Source organism: Diceros bicornis, chromosome 34 (assembly GCF_020826845.1).
Source record: "Diceros bicornis minor isolate mBicDic1 chromosome 34, mDicBic1.mat.cur, whole genome shotgun sequence".
NCBI classification, from domain to species: domain Eukaryota; kingdom Metazoa; phylum Chordata; class Mammalia; order Perissodactyla; family Rhinocerotidae; genus Diceros; species Diceros bicornis.
Window position 1 is genome coordinate 29,200,720 of NC_080773.1, and position 27,049 is coordinate 29,227,768.

At 39.4% G+C, this 27,049-nt stretch overlaps 1 protein-coding gene across 1 annotated transcript; it reads left to right on the forward strand.

Annotated features, from left to right (window-relative positions):
* The first annotated feature begins 8,010 nt into the window (after window positions 1-8,010).
* Window positions 8,011-26,535, forward strand: LOC131397313 (zinc finger protein 665-like). The gene is made up of 3 exons (XM_058530107.1): window positions 8,011-9,659; window positions 14,918-15,044; window positions 22,692-26,535. The coding sequence occupies exons 1-3, from the start codon at window positions 9,645-9,647 to the stop codon at window positions 25,013-25,015; spliced, it is 2,466 nt and encodes an 821-aa protein (XP_058386090.1). The 5' UTR covers window positions 8,011-9,644; the 3' UTR covers window positions 25,016-26,535.
* The last annotated feature ends 514 nt before the right edge of the window (window positions 26,536-27,049 follow it).

A 27,049-nucleotide genomic window follows, 5' to 3' on the forward strand; every position in this document is an offset into this window, starting at 1 on the left:
CGTGTGACACCCATTGTTCTTCCGTCCCAAATTCCGCCCCAGTGGAAGAAGGTGCTCTTCCAGGAGGCGGGCGTCCTATTCCTTAGCCATCTCTCTGAATTTGTGGGCGAGGGAGATCTGGAGAAACCGAGACAGAGAGGGGCTGAGAGAGAAATAGAACAACTGAGAAGGAGAAAGGAAGAATGAGTGAGAAGAGATGGCAACTAGAGGACGGATGAGGGGCTTGCAAAGAGACAGTACAGAGTGAGAGTAAGCACAGAAAGTAGCAGGTGGATAAAATGGAGAAGTTTAGAGAAAAGCGGATCACCAGGTTGATGAAGGTAAGGAAAATAGGAGACGGGCCCTTGATCAGCGGTAGGCGCAGGGACAACAGTGGTGAGGCACTTCAGACGGGGGATGGGGAAGAGGATAAAAGAGTGGAGCCATGGCCAACAGAGCCAGCTCGTGCTGGGACAGAAAGAGGACAAGGGGTGACAAGGAGAGCAGAGGAATAACAGAGCAGGAAGGAAGTATAGCCACCTGGGGGTGCCAGAGAGTGAAGACAGGGAGTGTAATAGGGATATAAGGAATGTCACTGGGAGAGCAGAGAGGGAGCAGGGGTGGGGGAAGCAACAGGCAGAAATACATGGAGATTTAAAACAATTAGAAACGTTTGGGAGAAAGAGCAACAAGAGGGGAAACAAGTTGCAGAGTGGGGCGGCACAGAGAGAAAAAACAGAAGGGCAGAAAGAGCAGGAGAGTAGAGGAGAACAAAAAAGACAAATAGGGAGATAGATATACAGAATGAGAGAGGAAGACACATCATAGTGAAGAAAGAGGGGTGACTCAGATCCAGATGAGTTGATTGGATATGAATGATTAATTTGTGATATATTGATTCATGACTTTATAATCTAATAATTTAAAATTTTGCTTAAATTATATAGATGATGATGAGAATTGCAAAATTCCTCTGTATCAGACTTGTGCATTTTGTAATTATTTGTATCAGAAGGTAACTTCCATTTGCAATCCCTATTCAGCCAGAAGGCAGTGACTTGACTCAGTTAGTTGTGGGTCACCCTTTTGCCTTTGGGATGGGGGAGGGAGTGTGTTTGGGTGGCGGGGGAGTGGAGGAAGAAACAACTTGGTCACTACATGGTACCTTTTTAAGGGAACATTAAAATAACTTGTGTTTTTTTTGTAGTTTTTTTTACGTTTAATTCATTATTCTTTTTGTAGCTTGAGATAAATCTTAGTTCATTCAATTTCTACTTTCCTACAAATAATGAATAACTTCTGAAATAAGCTTTGGTGACCTCCTATAGTCAACTCTTTATGTTTTTCTAAATATGATATATTCTCAATTTTTTTTTCCACTTTGACACCAGAATTATTTAGATTTTAAAAAAATTAAAAATTGTTTCCCTATTAAATTTGTTTCTGATTTAAATTTCTTTCTCCTCTTTATCTTATATGTTGGAAATATTCTTTGGTAACTAGTAAATAATTTTAGACTATTTTAATGAGTACTTGGTAACAATGTCAATAATCTTTTATCTTAACAGTCGAAACCTAGTTTAACCAGTTAGTCTGATATTCAGTTTTCTTCCCTTTTATGTGATCTGTTAAAATAGTGAGCTGTGAGCTACCAAGTAGATGTTCCCCTCAAGTCCCTCTTGTCTGCTCTCTGCAAATGTTGAAGGAAGCCTGAATTGACTTGGAACCTTTTTCCGATAGAGCCCATCTATCTGTGATGGAGAAATTTACTTAAAAAAACAAAACAAAAGAACCCTCAATAAAGCTGAAATAAAAAAAAAATTTGGCTCAGAGCTTATTTCTACACCTGACCCTCTTTCAATGTTTCCCACACCAATAGTTATATTTTTGCGATTCTGTATTTTAAAAATATTTTACTGTGATTTTTCTGGAAAAGAGGAATTAAGTGCTTGGTATCAATGTGATCAGACCTTGAAAGAGAAGTTTCCTTTGCTCAGGCATGTGAAAGATGATCCTGGTGTTTTAAGTGGAAGGGTACTAAGGACAAACTGCTCACTGGTTCATCCAGCCACCATTTTAGAGTTCAGTTACAGCTAGTTCTGTTCACTCAACTCAGAAATGTCTGCCCCTCTGGGCCTCAGTGAGCCCATGTGTAACATGAAGATGAGAGATTAGACCAGAAACTCTGAGCAACACTGATCTCTGAAATAATTGGCCAAGTTGGGTGTGTGTCTATGTGGCGATTCTTCTTGGAGGGAGTGCCCAGTTGTAATTAGAATTTTAAATAGGTCCCAGTCCTCCAAAAATGAAAAACAAAAACACTAGCGTGGAGTCAGGGACATAGGCTCAGAGTTAGAGAGACCATCATGAGATGTCTTTCTCTGCATTAAGGTAAACTTGAAGGGAGATTGTCACTCCTTGGCCTCCACTGGCTCCTATCATCATCAGGATAAAATCCCATCTCCTCACTGTGGCTACACAGCCCTGTATCACCTGGACCCTGCCAGTGTCTCCAACCTCGTCCTGAGAGCTTACCCTCTTCTCGTGGCTCACTATGCCCCAGTCACATTTGCCATTTCTCTGTTCCCAAACACCAAACCTTTTCTGTTTCAGATCTTAGTTCCTGGTCTTACTCTCTGTCCCCGAATCATCTTGGCTCTGGCCCTTTCTCCTCCTTCAGGTCTAGGCTCAGAGATGTTTCCCTGCCCACTCTCACCCATCGTCTAAAGCTCCCTTGACCAGTCAATGTCTGTCACTTTACTCAAGTTTATTGCCTCCATATCAATCACCCACATCAAAACTGCCCTTCTCCATAGATTATTTTGAGTCTTTCCTGTTTTCCCTCCATTGGAGAGCACACAGTCTCCATTTCCTTCCCAGGACAGCTGTGGCACCTTTGAGGTTGTATTTAGATGGTAGGGGCTGTGGTTTGGGCTGAGTACTCCTTAGGGAAGACCAAGAGGCTACGGCAGGTGATGAGGATGATCCCCTTATCTGTTCTAGATATTAGAACTCTAATTCATATAAACCTGCTGTGGCTACTTATTTACTCAAAATAAGAGCAAAAGGGTGTACTTTTTTTTGTAGAGGCCTCAAAAGGTCTACAGAACTGGTGTCTTCACACAGTCGGCTGAGATGTCTCCATGTTTAGGCTGCTGTGTCCTGCTCCCCTGTGCCTCCCAGGTCTTCCAGGCTCTGCACATCCAGGCACCAGTTGCCATCTTGGGCAGGAGCTTTCCCTTCCAGCAATTCATCTGCTCAGAGTCCGGGATACTGATTTCACTTTGGTAAGGAAGGGGAGAAGGTCAGGACCCGAAGGGGGCATCAGAGAGGCCCCCATTAAAGAGCTATGGTATCTTGAAATTTGCTGTGAGTGGAGAGAACAGGAGACAATGAGATCTGGGGCCTTTCTCTTTTTGTGACATCCTCACTGAACTCAATCCAACCAGTCCTCAAATGCCTTTAAAACTGGACTGCATGATGTCCCCATTTGCTGGCAGATTTTATAGGAGGGCCCACTAATTGATCTCCACACTGAAGGCCCAGTGTCTTTCCATTTGCAGCTTGTGTCCATTCCTGTTGCAATGCCTGGTGCCTCTGTCCCTTTGCCTTTTAGCCCCATTTGCTCATGCACGCACGGAGGAGAGGGAGAAAAATGGGGAAAACTGGACGAGAGCCTGTAGAAGTCTGCAGGAGGGCTGTGGAAGCAAGTGTGGGCCTCTAGATGAGCCCAGTGAATGGTGTGTGCGCCGGTCCCAAGTGTGGATGTGGGATCAAGGGGTATTTGGAACTGTTGGAAAGAGATGTCTCAGGCTTGGCTGGAGCACCTGGAAGTGGGTTTATGGGTGGTTGTGAGGCTGCATGAATGGGTTTGGGGTGTCATAGTGTCTTAGCTCAGGTTCCCTGGGACACAGATGCTGAGACTGAGGTTTGCATGCATGTGTTTAATTGGGAAACTCATGATCTCACCTGAGGAGGAATGAAGGCAGTGGAATTAGACAGAGAAACGTCCTGCAATGTAGTTAGCACCAAGGCCTGAGCTGAGCCCACAGGGAGCTCTAGCTGCAAGAAAATGGGTGCCTTGGTCCTGAGGGGGTGGATCCAGGAAGTGCCCCACAGCATCCACTCCACGTGGTGGCTTCTGTGGGGACTTTTGGGAGAGCAAGAATCATCATGCAACCCGTAGAGTAATTATAGGGAAAATCTCAGAGATCCTTTTGTAGGTTACCTTTGGTATTTTGGGGGTATTTTGAGTCACAAGTGAAGAAAGTTTTAGATGCATTTTGGAAGATACAAAAGAGAATTTGGAGTGTTTCCTTGGAAGATGTTGGGGTCTCATTGGAGCATGTGCATCACTGCAGACATTTCTCTTTTATTAGTAGATTTTGGAGGTGACGGTGTTTGGGCTGGGGATGCTGTGAATGAAAATATGGGTCTTCGGTCTGGTTCGTCCTTGTGTGTCTTCATGTGTATTATTCCATCATGAATGCATGAGTTATTGGGGCTTGGAATGGTTTGTGGGATTTCACAACAGGATGGGGGGACCATTATGGGGTGTTTGGGGAGTGTGTCAGACCCCATGGGAGTTTGTAGGTTTCTTTGAGCCCAGAAGGGAAACTGGATCCTAAACCTCAGAGGACAGAAGGTTTTCTTTAGGGAGGGCCTGCTGGGGCTGGGTCTGTGGGTACAACTTGAGAGGGGCTGTAAGGGCCCATGACTTAGGGAAAGATTGTTCCAAGAATCAGAGGGCCATCAACACAACAGGGACTTGCAGCACAAAGGCTTGTCCTTGGGAAGATGCAGCTGCCACTTTCGTGTTGCCAGGCCAGCTGTGGTTACTCTGCTGTCCTCTCCCTGTCTGTCCCAAAACATGTGTGCACACACCTACACACACACACACACACACACTCACAGTGACAAGGGGAGCAGAGGGACAAGTTTTAAACTAAAGGTGGAACAAGGATACTTCTCCAATGAAGAGGGCTACTGTGTTCTGGAAGGGGAATTTGGGGACAAGAATGGGATCACTCTTTGGAAACTTAGAGCCCTAGTAATGGCAGGGAGACTCAGAAGCTGAATCAAGGAAAAGCTCTGTTCATCCTTAAACCAGGTGACCTCAAGCTCAGCACTTATTAGAATAGAATGGGTGAGCTAATGGGGTCACATTTAGAGAAAGGATCTTGTCTTTCTGGCCAACACACACCCTACATACACTTCTCTCTTTCTCCATTGTCTTCTCTAGAATGGCAGTGTTGGTGCTTCCCCAGGTAGGTGACTTGAGGAAGAAAAGTGGTTTGTTTGTTGGTGCCTCTCCGGTGTCCTCTCCCTTATCTTCCATCTTCCCCTCTACTGTTTGTTCAGACACACAGTTTCTGCTGTTCTTTTGCTGTTGGTTTGCACAATACCAACACCCAATCAGATCAGCATTTGAGGCTGTGAATTTTTAAGCCAATGTCATTGAAAAGTGAGAAATCTTAGACACCGGGAACTTTTCTCCATCAACGGGTCTAGGCAGCCAGGAGGCCTCTCCTCTTTGCTGAGTTTAGGCTCTTTTATTGCCAAAGTGGGAGCGCTCAGCCTCAGGCAGCTACCCCATGGGTCAGCTCACCACAGTTCTAGTTGAGCTTACTCTTGCCTTTCATTCCTGTTGAGGGCAAGGACAGTGGTCTGGGTGAAGGACTCATGGCTCTACCCTCAGCTGCTGCTTCTGGTCTCCTCCCTTCTCATTCATTCCAGGGCAAAGAACTCCTGCACACATCACTCCCCCAAAATGAAGACTGTGCCAGAGGGCGTGCTAGTTTCACTTTGTGTCTTTCTTGTTCATTCGTTTATTCACTACATATGAAGTGTATACTGTACTCCAGGCTTTTTTTTTTCTTTTTGTCTGCATTGGGGATAAAATGGTAAACCAGTGGAATATACTCCCCTACCTCATCCAGGTTATTTTTAAATGATGGAGACCAACACACCCTTTCAGTTACTTACAACTGTGCAAGTCAAAATGCTCCAAAGCAAAGGACTGATGTTCATTCTCCCACAGGCCCCCACCTCCTTGCTTTTCCCTGACGTCATCACATCCAACTCTACCTCCTCTGTGTCTGTCCCCATGTGGCTGATCACAGCAGAAGAAAACATACACTCAAACTGATTGATGTCATTTCAAATTCCTGGCCCTGCTGCTCTTGCATTTCCCTGTTTGTCTATCCATACCTCTCCTCTAGAGCCCCGCAGAAGTCCAACTCATCCTCTTCCATCTTTTTTCTCAAAGACCTTGTTTCCTTTTCATTAAGCCCCTGGAGCAAAGGGAAGAGGTCTTCTCCCTCAGGCCTATCCACCTGCCTCAGGGCCTGTGCTCTCTACTCAGTATTGACCAGGAGTGGTCTGTCCCTGCTCCTGGCTGTTGCTGACTCTGCAGTTGGGCCCCAGTTGCCAGCCCCAGTCACAGTGTCAGGATGGCATGGATCCTTCCTCCACTGCATCATATGTTTTTGCTTTTTGGGATTTATTTTGATCAGCATACACAAAGGGTAGTGTTGTCTATCTTATGCACAAATGGTGGTATTGTTTGTCTTACACACAGACACACACACACACACACACCCGGAACCTTTTTATGCACTCTACCATGTTTAAAAGAAAACTTTCTCAATTACTTATGTTTCCCCCATTTACTCTTTTTCTATGGTTCATTTAAGAGCACAATACACTAAAAACTTGTGTATACTCTGTCTTCAATTCTTGCCTCCAATTCTCGTTTGAACTCCATCCAATCAAGCTTTCACATCCACCATTCCTCTGACCTTTTCTTTTCTAGAGTCACCAATGACTCGCTCATTTCTCAATCTAATAATTTATTTCCTCTTCTTATCTGACTTGTCCTGTTTGCAACACATTGCACAATTGATTGCTCTGTCCTCCTTGAAAGACTCATTTTCTTGGCTTTGAGGACATCCCATTAACCTTTAAAAATCTATTTACTTTAATTTTCTTCTCGCCTCCCATTCACTTCTCAGTTTCCTCTGATGGATTTTCCTGAACTCCCTGGTCTCTGAATTTGGGAGCATCCCAAGGCTTAGCCCTTTAACCTCTTCTCTTCTTTGTCTACACCTACTGCCTTTCCTCCTCATCTCATCTCATGACTTTCAGCACCACCTACATGTCTCCCATTTTCTCCTCTCAAGACCAGATCTCTCCCTTGAAGTCTAGTGTCCTGTTTCTAGATATTTCTGCTGGGACATCTAACAGGCTTCTCCACCTTAATATGTCCAGAACTGATTTCTTGATCTCCCCCAATCACGTTCCCCCAGCAGTTTTCCACATCTTGATTTAGGGTGACCCTGTACTTCTTGGGGCTTAAGATGAACATTTTATCATGTATATAAAATATGTAAGATATTATATTATTTGTAAGTGTTTTAATAATGAGATAAAAAATTACATGTTTACTTAAAATAAGTGAGGAAATACATGGTTTCTATAATTCTTTTGAGATATGGAAGAAGAATGTTTGAGGGGCCAGCCTGGTGGCGCAAGTGGTTAAGTGCACGTGCTCCACTGCAGTGGCCCAGGGTTTGCCAGTTCGGATCTCGGGCACGCACTGATGCACTGCTTGGCAAGCCATGCTGTGGCAGTGTCCCATATAAAGTGGAGGAAGAGGGCACGGATGTTAGCCCAGGGCCAGTCTTCCTCAACAAAAAAAAAAAAAAAAAGAGGAGGCTTGGCAGATGTTAGCACAGGGCTGATCTCCTCACACACAAAAAAGAATGTTTGAATACCATGGCCCTTCCTGATCAGCTTCCCCCAGTACCTCTCTGCCCTCCTCCCCTGGGTGTCTCCTCCTCCTCACCCTGCTCTGGCCACACAAGTTTCCTTCCTTTTCCTGGGGCCAAGGTTGCTGCTGCTTCAGTGTGCTGGCAGAGTCTGTAGCTCTGCCTAGAACTGTCTGGCCCCTCAGATGCAGGTGGCAAACACCCTTCCTCCCCCAGGTCCTTGTTCTTATATCACCTCAGTGGAGCCTTCTCTGACCCCCCTCCTATTTAATTTGTCAGCCACACCGTCACCCTCACTTCTGGTCCATATTGCCTGCTTGGCATGTTTCTGCTCCTTCTCCTTCCATTGTGTGGCTACTGGGGACAAAGCCCCAAGGAGAGAGCAGTGCCAGAAGGTGGGAGATGTCACACCTGTTAGGATGGCAATTAGCAAAAAGACAAGAAATAACAAGAGTTGATGAGGATGTGGAGAAAAGGAAACCCTTGTGCACTGTTGGTGGGAATGTAAATTGGTACAGCCATTATGGAAAACAGTATGGAGGTTCCTCAAAATGTTAAAAATAGAACTATCATATGATCCAGCAGTCCCACTTCTGTCTGTATATTCAAAGGAGATGAAATTAGTATCTTGAAGAGCTGTCTATACTCCCATGTCTCTATTGCCATTATTCACAACAACCAAGATATGGAAAAAACCTAAATGTCCTTTGACAGATGAATAGATGAATGAATAAAGAAAATGTGGTATATACGTACAATGAAATATTATTCAGCCATAAAAAAGAAGGAAATCCTGTTCTTTGTGACACCATGGATGAACTTGAAGGACGTTAAGCTAAGTGAAATAAGCCAGACAGAGAGAGACAAATACTATATGATCTCGCTTGTATGTTGGATCTAAAAAAGTTAAACTCATAGAAACAGAGAGTAGAGTGGTTAGCACTAGGGGCTGAGAAGTGGGGAAAATGGGGAGATGCTGGTCAAAGAGTATAAATTTTCAGTTGTAAAATGATTACATTTTGGGGATCTAATGTACAGCATGGTGACTATAGTTAATAATACTGTATTAGATGCTTAAAATTTGCTGAGAGAGTAAATGTCTGTCACCACACAGACACAAAAAATGGTAATTGTGAGGTGATGAATGTGTTAACTTGATTATCATAATTTTTTCATAGTGTGTAGGTACTTCAAATGATCATGTTATACACCTTAAATATACACAATTTTCATCGATCAATTGTGCTTTAATAAAGCTGGAAAAGAAGGTAGGAGGTGTCCTGGGCTTGCCTCCTCTGAGTGGTGCTCAACCTGGACTTCACATTAGATTGCTGAGGCATTTTGCAAATACATCTCCTGTGTCCCCTGACCAGAGATTCTCCTGCCAATAGTTGGGGTGAGGCCCAGCCTCACTAATATTTAAAGTGCCCCAGGTGATTCCAGTCTGCGTCCAGCATTGAGCACCAATGCTCTGAGTCCTCCCATTCATGAGGGGTGAGATCTGGGCTGAGGGTCAGGGGGCTCTGCTCTGCATGGGATTTGATCAGGGCCAGGTCTGTGACCTGAAGGGAAGTGTCTGGTCCAGCCAAGGTCCCCACTGCTGCAGCATATGTGTGGGATTCACCAGGTGGGGGGTGAGTTCTGAAGAAAGTGGTGGAAAGACTTACTTGTTGGTCTCTGTGTAGGAGTTTACTGTCCCTGAATGCCTCCTATCGCAGTAGCAGCAGAGGACCTTTTTTCCCATGTGTTGAGGTCTTCCCTGTGTGTGTGGTTATGACACAGGAAGGGGGTGTGTTGATTCTAACCATTAAACAACATATTTTCAACTTTCAAGAGCTCTAAGACTAATGTTGCTTGAGGAAGAAGCCCAGAAGAGGAAAGAAGGAGGAGTCAGAAATGGATCTTTCTCAGGTAAAGTCATGTTCTTGCTTGATTGTTCTGTCCTTCCTGAAATGCCATTCTTTGGACTTGCTAATCTTCTGTGACTCTGAAGTATCCTGCCTGACACCTGTTTCCTCACATTCACTTGGGGCCTTCCCTCAGTCCTTCTCATCTCCACTTAGATTCCATCTCACTATGACCCAGTGACATGGAACTTGTGAAGAGGCTCCACTGGGCATCGTCCTGGGCAGAGCTTCACGCCCATGGATTGGAGATGGGTGTGGGCCCTGTGGTGTCAGTGCAGTTGGGCAGCAGGACATGTTTAAGGGCCCCATCTGGATGCACTGATAGCTCTCTGTAGACCAGGATGAAATAAGTTGCACATGGAAGTCATGTATTAATGTGCACAAATATCTAGTAAATTCTGGAAAAGGAGACCAATTAGGGGAAATATGTTCTGCCTGTTTTTATAATACATTTGAAGGCAAATGAGTGAGTCACTGACTTCAAAGTCTTAATGATTGGGGAAGCAAAGTTCTGAAACAGACATAAGTGATAGTGGATCTTTTATTCCATCATCGATTTTAGAATACAAAATCAACCTAAATGTCTAACAGTTGGAGACTCTTTAAATCATTTTCATCACATCTATTTCTGGGAGGTTGCCTTTTCACTCTGTTGATTGTGTCCTTTGACATACAGAAGTTTTCACATTTGACGCAGGTAAGGTTCCAGGCTCATTCTTTTGCATGTAGATACCCAGTTTTCCCAGCACCATTTGTTGAAGAGACTGTCCTTTCCCCATTGTGTAGTCTTGGCACCCTTATCAAAAATCATTTGAGATATATGCAAGAGTTTATTTCTGAGCATTCTATTCTGTCCATTGGTTTATGTATGTGTTTATGCCAGTACCACACCATCTCGATCACTCTTGCCTTGTAATATGTATTGAAATCTAAAAAAGTGAGGCCTCCAACTTTCTTCTTGTTTTTCAAGAGTGTTTTGGCTAGTTGGGGTCCCTTGAGATTCTATATAAAGTTTAGCATTTTTTTTCTATTTCTGCAAAAATTGCCATTGGGATTTCGTTACAGATTCCATTGAATCTATAGAAAACTTTGGATAGTATGGGCATTTTAACAATGTTAAGTATTTCAGTCCATGAATATGGGATGTCTTTCTAGTTATTTGTGTCTTTTTAAATTTCTTTTAGCAATGTTTTGTAGTTTTCAGTGTACAAGTCTTTCACCTTCTTGGCTAAGTTCATTCCTAAGTATTTCATCCCTTTTGATGCTATATTAAATAGGATTATTTTCTTAATTTCCTTTTTAGACTGTTCATTGTTAGTAGTATATAGAAATGCAACTGATTTTTGTGTGCCGATTTTGTATCCTGCAACTTTCTAAAGTTGTGTTTTCGTTGTAACAGTTGTCTTGTGTTTCTACATATAAGATCTTGTCATCTGCGAAAAAGATAATTTTACTTCTTTTACAATTTGGGTAACTTTTATTTCTTTTTCTTGTCTAATTGCTTTGGCTGGGAGAGTGTGCCTGCTTGCCTTCTTCCTTTCCTTCTTAGAGGAAAAGCTTTCAGTCTTTCACCACTGAGTATGATGTCAGCTGTGTGCTTTTCATATATTGCTTTTATAATGTTGAGGTAGTTTACTATTCCTAGTTTTTTGAGTGTTTGTGTTTTGAAAGGTTGTTGAATTTTGTCAGATGCCTTTTCTGCATCAATTGAGATGATCATGTGTTTTTTTTTCTTTCATTCTATTAATGTGGTGTATTACATTGATTGATTTTTGTATATTGAATCAACTTTGCCTCACAGGAATATATTCCACTTAGTCATGATATATAATAATTTTAATATGCTAGTGAATTTGGTTTGCTAGTATTTTGTTAAGGATTTTTTCATCAATATTTATTAGGGATATTGGTCTGTACTTTTCTTTCCTTCTTGTGTCTTTCTCTGGGTTTGGTATCAGAATCATGCAGGCTCCATAGAAGGAGTTTGCACGTGTTTCCTCTTCAATCCTTTGGAAGATTTTTAGCAGGATTAGTCTTAATCCTATAAATGTTTGGTGGAATTCTGCAGTGAAGCCATCTGGTCCTGGGTTTTTCTTTGTTGGAGATTTTTGATTACTGCTTGAATCTCCTCTCCAGTTATAATTCTGTTCCCATATTTTATTTCTTTATGATTAGATCTTAGTGGGTTGTATGTTTCTAGGAATTTACCTGTATCTTCTACATAATGTAATTTGTTGGCATAGTACTCTCTTAAAATCCTTTTTTAAAATTTCTATATCATAGTACTTTCTTATAGTTCCTAAAATTTCTGTAACATCAGTTGCAGTATCTCCTCTTTCATATCTGATTTCAGTTATTTGAGTTTTCTCTTTTTCTTAGTCTAGCTTAGGGTTTTTCAATTTGTTAATCTTTTCAAAAAACCAACTCTTGGTTTGTTCATTTTATATTGTTTTTCTATTTTCTATTTCATTTATCTCTGCTCTAACCTTTCTTATTTATTTCTTTCCTTCTGCAAAACTTAGGTTTAGTTTGTTCTTCTTTTTCTACTTCCTTGAGATATGAAATAACATTTCTGATTTGAGATCTTTCTTTTAATTTAAGCATTTACCACCATAGACTTCCTTCTTAGTGGTGCTGTCACTGCATACAGTAAGTTTTGCTATTTTTTGTTTTCATTTTTATCCAGATATTTTTTGAAATCCCTTGTGATTTCTTCTTTAATTCATTGGTTGTTTAAGAGTGAGTTGTTTAATATCCACATTTTGTGGATTTTTCCGTTTGCCATCTGCTTTTTGTTTCTAGTTTCATTTCATTATAGTTAGAGAACATGTTTTTTATGACTTCAGTCTTCTTAAATTTGTTGATTTGTTTTGTGGCTTGACATGTGGTGTATCATGGAGAATGTTCCATGTGTGCTTGAGAAGAATGTGTTTTCTGCTATTGTTGGGTGAGTGTTCTGTATATGTCTGTTAGATCAGTTGGTCTGTAGTGTTGTTCAAGTCCTGTGTTTCTTTCTTTATCTTTTGTTTGGTTCTTCTATCTATAATTAAAACTAGGGTATTGAAATCTCATACTGTTAATATGTTGCTGTCTGCTTCTCCCTTCATTTCTGTCAATGTTTGCTTCATATATTTGGAAACTTTAATGTTTGATGCTTATAGATTTATAATTGTTATATCTTCCTAGTGAATTGACCATTTTATCATTATGTAATGTCCTTTGTCTCTTGTGACAATTTTTGTTGTATAATCTGTTTAGTCTGATGTAATATAGCCATCCCTGCTCTCTTTAGGATCTTATTTGCATGGAATATCTTTTTCCCTTCTTTCATTTTTAGCCTATTCTTGTCCTTAGATTTGTGAATTTTAAGAGTTCCAGCTCTTTGGGTCTCTCTCATTCCTGCTCTGTATTTTTCTTCCTTTTCCCTCTTCTACTGCTTGGGCTCAGGCATCCTGTACAGAGGTGAATAGCGGGAACCCTGGGAAGCCCCCTTTTCTCCACTGTAATTTCAGACAAAATGCACCCAGTGTTTTCTGCTGATCATGATTTTGGTGAAATGTTCTTGCTTAATAAGTTTTTTTCTTCCTTTTTCCTTTTTTCATGATTTTTCATTATTGAAGAATTTTTTCAGGTATCTACTGCTGTGATAATTTTTTTTATCTCTTTTATTGTGAAGAAGATTAGCCCTGAGCCAACATCTGATGCCAATCCTCCTCTTTTTGCTGAGGAAGATTGGCCCTGGACTAACATCCATGCTCATCTTCCTCTACTTTATATGGGACGCCCCCACAGCATGGCTTGACAAACAGTGCATTGGTGCACGCCTGGGATCTGAACCTGCGAACCCTGGGCCGCCGAAGCAGAGCACACGCACTTAACTGCTATGCCACTGAGCAGGCCCCTAATTTTTTTTTTATGTTAGTCTGTTAAATTAATGTATAACACTAATAACTTTTCTAATCTTGAATCATTGTTTTATTATGAAATGAACTCTGGCTTTTGTTAATGCCTATGTATCTGCATTTAAATGGATAAAATTGTATTTACATTTTGGAATATAGGTATTTTATAGAGATTAGAGTTTAAGTATTCTATTTTTTTTCATATTGGTACAATTTTTTTACTAGCGTACTATAATGGTGGCAAACTAAATTAAGAACAATTAATACATTTTTATTGTCCCAACCATGCTGAAATACACATGAATAAAAATAATAATGAAACAAATCATCCAAAAATATGTCATCAAGGGAAAACTCCTCTCATTTCATTTAATTTGCATGCTTATGTATGTACATGAGTGCATGGGTGTGCAACTCTATGGTTTTTATAAAAGACATAATCATTTCATAAGTTTTATATTTTTTACCAGTTGAAATTACATTTTAAATATATTCCATGACCTTAAATTTTTCCTACACTATCACATTAATGATTTAAAAGTAGTAAGAATCATAATGTATTATGTGTAAGAATGTGTATGTATGTATGTATATAATAACTTTTTATGTAGTTTTTTGTTGCCGGCCTTGAATTTATTTCACATTTCTCAGGGAGCCCTCTATGAATGTACTTTTAATGTTCTGTTACTTAACTGTTTGGTTCTTTAGGTTCAATTCTAAAGCTTGACCACCTGAGGTCTGTGCTTGCTGTGTCATTTCTTAGCTGTTTGACATGAGGCAAGTTTCTTAGAATGTCTATGACAAAGTTTTATCCTCTATAAGATGGAAACAGATCTTTCTCTAATGAGCTATTACATTGATAACAAGTTAGTGCATGTAAAGCATTTAGAGTAATGCTTAGCATATAGGAAGTGTTCAAAAATTTTTAGTCATTGCTGTTGTTATCATCACAATTTTTAGATTCTGACCTTTCTTTAAAGCCTCTGTGGACTTTGTCATCTCTGAAGACACCACTCATGCTCTAGCTCATCTAGATATTGAATGTCATTTGGTGTGTAGACCATAATATCTAACACTTCTGTATAGACAACCCAGTATTGAATTTTTATTTGTATATTTCATGTATTGTCCACAAAAATGAGAAATTCACACTGATTTGGAGTATATCATAGTATCTTATGGAAAAGCATGAGAAATTAAAATTAGAGACACATAACTTGCTCAAAATATCTTTTACATGGATATGTCAAAACAAACAGTTCAACCAAATTCATCTTTACACCTCTCTACTCTTCTCATTTTGTGTGAAGATAAGAACTCTCTTCATGACCATTTTGGTGAAATGTGTTTTTCATTTCAGGGACGGTTGACGTTCAAGGATGTGGCCATTGAATTCTCTCAGGAGGAGTGGGAATACCTGGACCCTGCTCAGAGGGCCTTGTACAGGGACGTGATGTTGGAGAACTACAGCAACCTGCTCTGCCTGGGTGAGGATAACTTCCGTCTAGAAGTTGGGATCTGTCCTTGGATATCTTTCCATTTTCCTTTGTATCCCTCTTGAGAGCCCGCGCCTTGGTTGACTGAGATCAAAGCCCTGGTGACTCAGAAATGAAAAGGTTCATGATGCGGCATCTGGACTTCAAACTTGCCCTTTCTTCAGGTGATCTGCCATTTCTTGAGACATCAGGGGTGGTTCCAGAGCTTAAATATGCATAAAACCTTATGACAAACTTAAAATATCCAATTCTCTGTTTTCTGCCCCTGTGCTATTGATTCAGTAGTTCTTGGAAGAGAGCTAGGTATCTGCATATTATACTGTTCCGTATATTCAGAAAGAGTCAAGCAGTAGATGAGATTGTGAAATATTTTCTGAACTGTCTGTAATGTCCTCCTCAGCTGAACAAAGAGCTGGGATTCTGGAAGCCACAGCACATCATGTTCTTTTCTTCTTATAAGCAGGAATTTCTGTTTCTGATCTGATTATTGTCTCCATTTTGGAGCAAGGGAAAGAGCCCCAGACTGTGGAGAGGGAAGTGAAAATAGCAAAAAACCAAATGGGTGGGAAGGTACCAAAGGTGTGAAAACAGATAAGAGCTTAGAAAAGGGAGAGAGGAAGCTGCACCATTAATAGTGTTTGGGAAACTCTTCTCAAGTGGGACAGTTCTATGGGAAAACAGAAGTTTATTTTTTATGAACTCCCAAAGGAAAGTTTTCTTCCTCCCCAATTTATCACTCTGTCCTTCAACGTGTAAAATTTATCCTTTCACCCTCCAGTGGTGCCGCAGCTTCAACAGAGACAAAGGCAAATCTTTATCGGGACCTACAACACTATTATCTGGCTCTTGTGAACTCTTTGTTTCCTTGACTTTGAGGATCATGGGGTGGGCTGTTTTAAAGGCATCTCTTTCCCTCTTGGTCTCTCCTTCTGTACTTGATTCCGTCAGATGCTCAGTTCTCCGTCCATATAGATCAGAGCTGAGGCTTCCATAGGCCTAATCCCTGGAGCTATCCCGATTCCATCCCCTTTGGCTGTCCTGGGAAGACCTAATCAGAAGATGGCATAACCTTAGCTGCCCTTCCATTCCATCTGGTGCCCCAGAAACTGCATGGAGCACTCAAACCCTGTCTGCCTGTTCATATCCTCAGCCATTTCTTGTGTTGTGCTTTTGCTACATACTTCAGGGGTTTGTGTAATGGCGAGGTAGGTTGGATCTTGTGCAATTGTTACTTGGGAAAACTACAAAGACAGTAGACAGAGATCCTCTTGTTGATCCCCAGTCCTACACGGGGAGGATTTATCAATCTCAGGCTCTTAGCTTGGCATCTGTGGGTAGAACACATGGTCCCATCTCAAGATGCTACAATATCTGATCCCATAACGTGTATTTTCACTCTCTTCCACCTCTCAACCTAGTCTGGGAATATAGAGTCTTCCTGATTTTATATTCTTTTAAGTATGTATGATTTTGCCTCTGAAACTTGCTTTTGAAATACACATTTCTAGGGTCTGAAATGTCATCCTATTTTTTGTTGTGTTAATGCACCTTTAGGTGATGGACAACTTCTGGTGGATTCTCTCATGGAGTGGGTTTACTTGGTAACAGAAAATTCTTGAAGGAGAACACTTTGGCTAATATTTTGCAATATTATCCCACTGCATACAGAAGCACCACTTGAAGCTACTCAGAGTGGTCAGCTTGCCCCTGGATACCGAGATCGCATGTATCATGAGAGCCTAAGTGATAAGTGTTTCTAGTCTTTGCAATTTTGAGGAGTGTCACAAATGCATCTCTCAAGGGCACTGTGACAATGTTGATCACATATACTAATGATCATCCCCTTTGAGCCACAATAAATGGTATAGGAATTTCTCCTGGGAAAACATTGTCCAAGTTCACATCCCCATTTCTCTGAGGCTGCCGACTAAACTATTATTCATGCCACATTTTCCATCCCCTGTGAATGCTATTGTTCATTCTACCTCAACAAGTACAACTTGGAAGCATCTTAGTGAGGGAGCTTATGAAGTTGCATGAGGTCTTCAGTAAAATCTACTGTAATTTTTGTTTAAGCCACTGCTACTTTCATTTTGTATATTTCTTTTTTTTTTTTTGGTGAGGAAGATTCGCCCTGAGGTAACATCTGTGCCAATCCTCCTCTCTTTTTCATATGTGGGGTGCCTCCACAGCATGGCTGATGAGTGGAGTAGGTCCACGCCCGGGATCTGGACCCATGAACCTGGGCCGCCAAAGCAGAGCACATGCAACTTTAACCACCTGGTCCCAGGGCCAGCCCCTCATTTTGTATATTTCTATGCATTATACATGAATTTAATTTTATGTATTTGACTATCAGTTCCATGTTTTTGATGATGCTCTTAGTATTCTTTGTTTTACATTTTCAATGTGTGGAAGATTTGAATTGGGGAATAGATACTATTTCATATATTTTACATTATTTCCTTCTCTAGTGTTGAGGGTATGGCTCGGCAGCAGTTTCCCTAAATCCTACATGAAATCCAGAATATTTTGAAAAGATAGCTTTAATCATTCCTTCTGCTTCTTTTCACCTGACTTAGTACCTAATATTAAGTTATATTTTTGTCAATTAAATTAAATATTACAGTTTTTAAATTGGGAATTTTTGGTATCTTGAGAATATATATATAATATAATTATTTTTATATATATATATATATAGTATATTATTGTTATTGCCTCTTCCCAGAAGTACCATTAAAAGGACTTGCGATAATGTGTTATATAAGATTCATTGCTTCTTCTATAGTGTTTTCAGTTTTCTATGCATAATTTGTTCAGTTTTATGTAAATTTCACTGGGTTTTTATTTCTTGGTATAACCACTATATTCTAATAATTACTCTCCCTGTCTAGATTCATCATATCCATGTTGGTACACTGAATTGATAGTTAAATATCTCATTGTATTTTACGGGAAATTTAGCCCATTTCTTGCACTTTATAAACTTTGTCTCCACTGTTGTCGCTAACATTTATATTTTCTCCAGAATTTCTAAAGCTCTGGATATCGCATTCTTGAGTGAACACATGACAATTGTCTTGTTCCCTGGCTTTCTTTCCATCTGAACTTCATATAGAGTGCACCTGGTTCCTGTTGTCCCACCTGGTGGTGCTGTCCTGTTCTCTGGCTCTTATTTGCTGCCTATGTTGCTCACCACCTCTCTGCACATCAACCTTCTCCATGGGTCTTCACACCACTGCCAGACAATATTTCTGCACATAACTGCTGACACAGCTCCCTGTAATACAAGTCCTTCCCTACTGCATGTCATGTATTATTTTCAAAAGGTTACCTATGTTCTTCTGATGATATTTATGAAGTCTAATTTATTAATTTTGGATAAGTGCACATTGTTTCATTGATTCATAATAACAACTATGTATCTACTAATACATACAGTAGGAGCACCCCTGACCTCATGTCTCTTTTTTATTCTGTCAAATAACTTTCATAATATCTTAGATCATTTGAGCTTAGCAGAGTTAATATATGCCATATTTTTTTTATTATTTGAATATAGATTCAATTGATTACCATGAGTATTTAAATTCACTTGATTTCTTCCTATTTTCCCCTCTCCCCAGCTTCTGGCAAACACCATTCTTCCTTCTATTTCTATGAATTGGACTATTTTAGGTACCTCACATAAGTGGAATCTTACAGTATTTGTCTTTTTCGTGACTGGCTAATTTCACTTAGTACAATGTCTTCAAAGTTCATCCATGTTGTAGCAAATGACAGGATTTGTGTCTTTTTTTCTTTTTGGTGAGGAGGATTGCCCCTGAGCTAACATCTGTTGCCAATCTTCCTCTTTTTGCTTGAGGAAGATTGTCCCTGAGCTAACATCTATTGCCAATCTTCCTCTTTTTGCTTGAGGAAGATTGTCCCTGAGCTAACATCTGTGCCAGTCTTCCTCTATTTTGTATATGGGATGCTGCTACAGCATGGCCTGATGAGCAGTGTGTAGGTCCATGCCCAGGATCTAAACCCACAAACCTAGGCTACTGAAGCGGAGTGTGCAAACTTAACCCCTTAATGCCACCAGGCCAGCCCTGAGGATTTGTGTTTTTTTTAAGGCTGAATAAATTCCATTGTGTATATATACCACATTTTCTTTATCCATTCATCTGTTATTGGACACTTAGGTTTTTTCCATATCTTGGCTCTTCTAAATAATGTTGCAGTGAACATGAGAGTGCAGATATCCCTTCGAGATAGTCATTTTATTTTCTTTTGATATATACCCAGAAGTGGAATTGCTGGATCATATGGTAGTTCTTTTTTTAATATTTTGAGGAACCTCCATACTGTTTTCCATAGTGGCTGTACCTATTTACATTCCTACCAACAGTGCAAAAGGGTTCCTTTTTGCTATATCCTCACCAGCACTTGTTATCGCTTCTTTTTGATGATAGCCATTCTAACAGGTGTGATGTGATACCTCATTGTGGTTTTGATCTGCATATCCTAAGGGAGGAGCTGGGAATTGGGAAGCTTCCTTCTGTTCAATCTCACTGCAACATGCCAGAGAAGGAGTGAGTCAAAGGCGAGCATATTGCCATGAACTTTTCTATACGTTTTTATTCATTGTTTTGAGGGTAGGCATTTGTTTGAGTCCTGAAGCTACTTACCTGGTTTCTAGAGTTTTCCCAAAAGATTTTTTGTTTTTATATTGTTAACTTGGTATCTCCCAGGGGTAATGAGTGCCTGGAGATTACTGGTCTGCCATCTTGCTGACATCACTCTTCATGTCTTTTTTATTGCAGAGATGTATTAAGAGATCCAGTGATACAATTTCAAGTAATTAGAGAAGGCTGCCAAAAGCGATACTATTATTTTTAATAACAAAGGAGTCTTAGCCTAAAAAGTTAATATACCAAAATTGTTAAATATCTTTTTTAAAAATATATTATGTAATTAATGTTTTAGTTAGTTAGATTCTTTTTTTCTTTTTCATCTAATGTGATCACATCCTTAAAATGCTCAGATTTTGGCAACAACTTCCTGCTAGCTTTGTTTCCCCAAACAAACTCTCTGCCCACCCAGCTAGGAGATCATGATTCTGAATCCATGGTCTCCCTACTTGGCTTACCGTTGGTAAGATTTTATTGTATCTGCATGTATATGTACAGAATAAATTCATTCATCTCCTATTGTTGGCCGTTTCCTGTTTTTTCTTTCCCAGTCCTACTGAGAACATTCTTGTATGTATCTCTTGGAATATCTATGTATGTTTTTCTTGAATGTATGCCTAGAAATGGAACTCATGGGAGATTCAATTTGATAAATTTCATAGCAAATGTGGTAAAAAGACTTAAACCTGCTTTTTCCCTACATCATCACACTCTCTCCCTTTTTAAATCTGCCATTTTTGTTCCATACCCATAGTATAATTCCCATGGTTAAAAATGGGACGGTATTAGGGCTGGCCCTGTGGCGTAGTGGTTAAGTTTGTGTGTTCTGCTTCAGCGGCCCAGGGTTTGCAGGTTTGGATCCCAGGTGCAGGCCTACACACTGCTCATCAAGCCATGGTGTGGCAGGGTCCCACATACAAAATATAGGAAGATGGGCACAGATGTTAGCTCAGGGACAGTCTTCCTCAAGCAAAAAGAGGAAGATTGGCAACAGATGTTAACTCAGTGCCAATCTTCCTCACCAAAAACAAAAGGGATGCTATTATGCTACTTGCTAAACTAATTCTTCTTTTCTTCCAAGGTCGGTATTTTAGTTGCCCTCCTACAGTCATATGCCCACAGATCTGCAAGCACAAGCTCTGCTCCTGCATGACCATTACTTCCTGTCCTCCACTTTTGTCCTTCCCCAGTGCTGACCTGTCCTCACATGGTATCTTGATCTGGATGGAATACACTGTTAGTTCCTAGCATAGTAAGTTTGCACTCCTCAACTCCCCAATTTCCACAGCATTCCTTTACCCTCACCGCCCCTCCTCCACTACTAACACTGTAAAAGATGCCCCCTGTTCTTCTATGGGACAACTTTGTCAGGACACAACCTAAATCAACAGGTGCAGGAGTAAGGACTCAGAAACCATTTTCCGGAGGGGGATGGCTGAGTAACTATTATAGTGACTTGGCTCAGCTCTTGTATCTCCCTTGAAGTATTTCTTTCTAAGCTCCTGATATTTGTTGTAACCTTTTGGAACCTGTACTGCCAAGATAGATAGTCATGCTTAAGAACATGTCTGAGTCTGTAGGTCCAGGTTCAAATCCTGTTTCTCTCACTACTTTCTGTGTAAATTGGGTTATGTTCGTAAACCCTGTGAGTCTACTGCCCTTATTTAAAAAATAGTGGTAATTTGCCTCAAAGGTTTTAAAACAAATTAGTGCTATTAGATGGCTTAGAATATTGCACAATTTATAGTAAAGACTCAAAAGTTACTTTTGTTTAATAAGATATATCAACTTTCTGTCATGTTTCTTAAGAGATATCCTTTTGTCTGCATTATATTTTGTGTTTTTATTTTGCAATTTGTTCTCAATGTTTTCTCTGACGTTAGTTAATAAATTTTCAAAGCATGCACTCTGTATTACGTATATTTGGAGCTGATGAACTTGATAATTAAAGGGCACTGCATAGACAGGGAATTGCTCTGTTGATTGGCTGTTATATAACTGTAGTCATAAAATTATAATTGTGACTTCTTACTTCTTTCTCCAATTCCTGTTTTTATAATGTTATGTATTTTCCTGAATTGATATTTCAGAACTCAGTGATCTCAACATATTTCCAATTCTCATATTGTGGGTTCTTTCTAAAATAGATCCTTTCTTTAGCCTTAAGGGGGAATGTTTAGAGTTCCACAGAGTATAATTTTGTATAATATGGTTACTTATTATTTACTGCTGGTTTTATCATGGATGACTAGAACATTGTATTTATTAATTTTTATTGTGATTTACAGATGATAGTCTTTCAGCATGTATTATGCAATATAACTGACATGCACCACTTGTTAATGTTGTAAAATGCCTATTCTTCATGGGTACATAGTTTTATAACAAATATTTAGAAAAATATTTTATTTTTTAAACATTATTTTATTGAATTCTTCATTTTTCAATGCTGTATTTGTTTTGAAATTCTAAATTGCCATTTATTTAAATCATTCATTAGATAAGCTTGTTTTGGATTATTTACCATTACAATATATTGTCTGTTCTTCAGCAATTTTTTTGTACAATAAGTATGCACAATATAAGTATAATATAATATTTTTTCTCCTCACTTATGAGACAGCAATATGTTTACTGCCAATTGGTATGTGCTTTGGGGTCATGGTGGAAAAATACCCTTTCTTTTTGAGAGTTAACATAAGTTTGCACAATATGAGTGTTTCTGTCATAGAGTGTTTGAAACTAGGCTTCCCTAAAATTAATTTGAATTATATATGATCAATCTTTCTTCAGTAAAGAGTCAGTTCCTTTAGTGTTCCTAAAAATTTGAAGATAATGGTTGGGAAGTTTCATAACTGTTCAGTATAATTATTACTTTTGGTGTAATATGTTTTCAACATGAAATGTATATTTATGAACAGTAATTAATATGATATCTATGTTTGCTTATATCTTGTAGATGTCTCTCCTACACGTGTGATCAAGAAATTACAACCAAAAGAGAACAGTAGTACAGGAGAAGTATTCCAAACATTGATGTTGGGAAGACATGAAAGCCAAGAAATCAAAGATTTTTACTTCAGGGAAATCCAGAAAAATATGCATGAATTTGAGTGTCAGTGGAGAAATGATGAAAGAAGTTACCAAAGAGTGCCTGTAACCTGTAAAAAAAATCTCACTAACAGAAGAGATCAACATGGTAGAAAGGATGCAGGAAACAAGCTTTTTGAGAATAGGCTTGGACTAAGCCTTCAGGATGAACTGCAGGTGTTTCAAATGGAAGGGGAAACTTATGAATGTAATCAGGTTGAGATGTCTAGCGACAATAGTTTTTCAGCTTCACCACTTCAAATAATTCCTCCTAGTGTCCAAACCAATGTTTCTAATAAATGTGGGAATGATTTTATGCATCCTTCAATACTGACACAAGACCAGAAAGCACACAGAGAAAAACTTTACCAATGTAATGAGTGTGGCAAAACCTTTAATCGGGGCTCACACCTTACTAGACATCAGATAATCCATACGGGAGAGAAACCATATAAATGTGATATATGTGGCAAGGTCTTTAGTCAAAAGTCAAACCTTGCAAGTCATCAGAGAATTCATACTGGGGAGAAACCTTACAAATGTAATGAGTGTGGCAAGGTCTTTAGCCAAAATTCACACCTTGCAAATCATCGGAGAATACATACTGGGGAGAAGCCTTACAAATGTAATGAGTGTGGCAAAGCCTTTAGTGTGCGTTCAAGCCTAACGAACCATCAAGTAATCCATACTGGAGTGAAACCTTACCAATGTAATGAATGCAACAAGGGTTTTTCCCAAAGTTCCAAACTTGTAAAACATCATAGAATTCATAGTGGAGAGAAACCACACAATTGTAATGAATGTGGTAAAGCTTTTATCCAAAGTTCAAGCCTGGTTGCCCATCAGAAAATTCATACTGGAGAGAAACCATACAAATGTAATGAATGTGGCAAAGCTTTTAGTTTGCATTCAAGCCTAACTAACCATCAGGTAATCCACACTGGAGAGAAATCTTACCAATGCAATGAATGTGGTAAGGCTTTTATCAAGCGTTCACACCTTAGGCATCATGAGAGAATTCATACTGGAGAGAAGCCATATAAATGTACTGAATGTGGCAAGGCCTTTAGGCAATGGTCTGACATTAGGATTCACCAAAGAATTCATGCTGGAGAAAAACCTTTCAAATGTACTGAGTGTGGCAAAGCCTTTACCCAGGGCTCCCACCTCACTAAACATCAGATAATCCATACTGGAGAGAAACCATATAAATGTGATATATGTGGCAAGGTCTTCAGTCAAAATTCACACCTTGCAAGTCATCGGAGAATTCATACTGGGGAGAAACCATACAAATGTAATGAATGTGGGAAAACCTTTAGTGTACGGTCAAGCCTAACTTACCATCAGGTAATCCACACTGGAGAGAAACGTTATAAATGCAATGAATGTAGCAAGACTTTTATCAAGCATTCACATCTTAGGCATCATGAGAGGATTCATACTGGAGAGAAGCCATATAAATGTACTGAATGTGGCAAGACCTTTAGGCAATGGTCTGACATCATTATTCACCAAAGAATTCATGTTGGAGAGAAACCTTTTAAATGTTATGAGTGTGGCAAAGCTTTTACTCAGAGCTCACACCTCACTACACATCAGATAATTCATACTGGTGAGAAACTACATAAATGTGACATATGTGGCAAGGTCTTCCGTCAAAATTCACACCTTGCAAGTCATCATAGAATTCATACTGGAGAGAAACCTTACAAATGTAATGAATGTGGCAGAGTCTTCAGTCAAAATTCACACCTTGTAAACCACCGGAGAATTCATACTGGAGAAAGACCTTATAAATGTAATGAATGTGGTAAATCCTTCAGTGTATATTCAAGCCTAAGTAAACATGAGGTAATCCATACTGGTGAGAGACCTTACAAATGTAATGAATGTGGCAAGGCTTTTAGCAGGTGTTCACACCTTAGGCTTCATGAGAAAATTCATACTGGAGAGAAGCCATATAAATGTATTGAATGTGGCAAGGCATTTAGACAATGGTCTGACCTCAGGATTCATCAAAGAATTCATTCTGGAGAGAAACCTTACAAATGCCATGAGTGTGGCAAAGCCTTTACTCGGGGCTCTCACCTCACCAATCATCAGATAATCCACACTGGAGAGAACCTTACAAATGTACTGAATGTGGCAAGGTTTTTAGGTATTGCCTTAAACTCAGGGTTCACCAAATAGTTCATTCATACTTACAAATGCAATGCATATGACAAAGTTTTAAATTAGTGCTCACTCTTCAATAGATATAAGAATATATATCCTGTAGAGAAACCACACAAATGTAATCTGTGTGGTAAGGATTTTACCCAAAGGTCAAAAGTGGGGGTACATACTAGAGCAATACCTTACAAATGCAATGAGTGTGGAAAAACCTTTACCTTGAGTTCAAGTATTATGCAACAACAGAGAGTCCATATTGAAGAGAAACCATGTAAATGTATGTGGCAGAGGCTCTATCCAGGCCTCCCAATGCACTAGGCATCAGAATATACATCTTTAAGAGAAACCACATAAATGTAATGTGCATGCTAAGGCTTTTACTCAGAGATCAAAACTAGTACATCAGAGGATTTATACTGGAGAGCAACCTTACAAATGTAATGAGTGTTGTAAGGCTTTTCATCAAGTGTCTATACCTCTTAAGTAATGAAAGAATTCATGCAGAACAGAAACTATGCAAGTATACTGAACATGGAAGTACCTTTAAGAAACTGTGTGTCCTCAGGATTCACCAAAGAATTTATATTGGGGAGAATCCTTACAAATGTAATGAATTGGTAAATGCTTTGAGCAATTCTCAGAATAGTCCATAGATCCGAGAATCAATACTAGGAATAAATAAGTCTCTAGTTCTCTGAGATTAACCTGAGATATGACATGCTGCAGAATAATTACAAGTCAAAATATGTTAAAACTTATGACACAGTGTATATCACAGGGACAAGGACGTGTGGAAATGGCCCATTATCTTCAGTATATAAAGCATTTTATTTAATTACTTGAGTTTTCTTGAAAAAGCTACATTTCTATTTAGGACCTTCAACCTGAAGTTTGCAGTCTGTTGATCTTATGCCTTCCATAGAGGCCTCTCACGATGTTCTCAAGGAAGGAATCAATATGATGAAAGGGTCTACTTCATTAGGTGTGGTTCATTCATATCCATGTCCCATGGAAAAACAAGGACATTGAATTGTCAAATTCAATATTGTATAAATTAGCATCAGGGAGGAGCAGAGAATAACGTAAAACTATTGTATGTCATCAGGCTTATTATGTTCAGGGTGCCCTTCTCTAGTCGTGCTACTGTGGGTCATAGGAATGAATGCTTTACCAACTAACCATGAAACAGAGCAGACCAGGACATTAGGGATTGGGCTTTTCATTGGAGGAGAATGATAGGTTACTAGGGACTGATTATGTGGTAGGAATAAAGCAGAGGAAATGGTGGTCACTTTCTCCATTGACTGGCAACAGCTGTTGTATATCAATGATTAATAAAGTTTAGTCTTGTTCTTGGAAATTAAAGAACAGTTACCTGAGAAGGGAGTTTGGTCAAAAGAACCAGAATTGTATGTGCATGTGTATGATTCACATTTAACTATTGGCATTACATTTTGCTACTGTTTTAAAAACTTCAGAATGTATCATAGATACTATGTTTTAATTAATAAAATTTAACCATTTTTTTCATAATCCTGAATGAATTATGTTCCTTCTACCAACACAGTTTCATCCCACCTTAGTAGAATACTTCATAACATAAACTAACAATGCACCATTAGGCTCTCAAGGTTGAAGGAATCTATAACAATTTCTTTCCATGATGGAATCAAACGACATGCAATTTTGACATTATATACTCTAATTTGTACTTGAGTTCTTCTCTACACACTCTATCCCAGGGTATTATGTGGTTATAGCAGTGCAATTTCAGACTCATCCCCTAAAACCTGCCCCCTTTTCATGAACATGCACCATATGATTATATTTCTTCGTATCCTTTTTTGTGCCCAAATAAAACCCATGGCATGGATCTTGCTTTACATGAAGTGAAAATAAAATTTAGTAAGCATATGACAAATATTAGGAAATGAAAGAAAATTTCAGAGATAAGAATAAAAATACAATCTTTTTTGTGCTTGGAGTGCTCCGTGAAATAATTTAAAAAGATCAGTGTTCATGAGTTTCCTCATAAGAATGAACAATGTACAA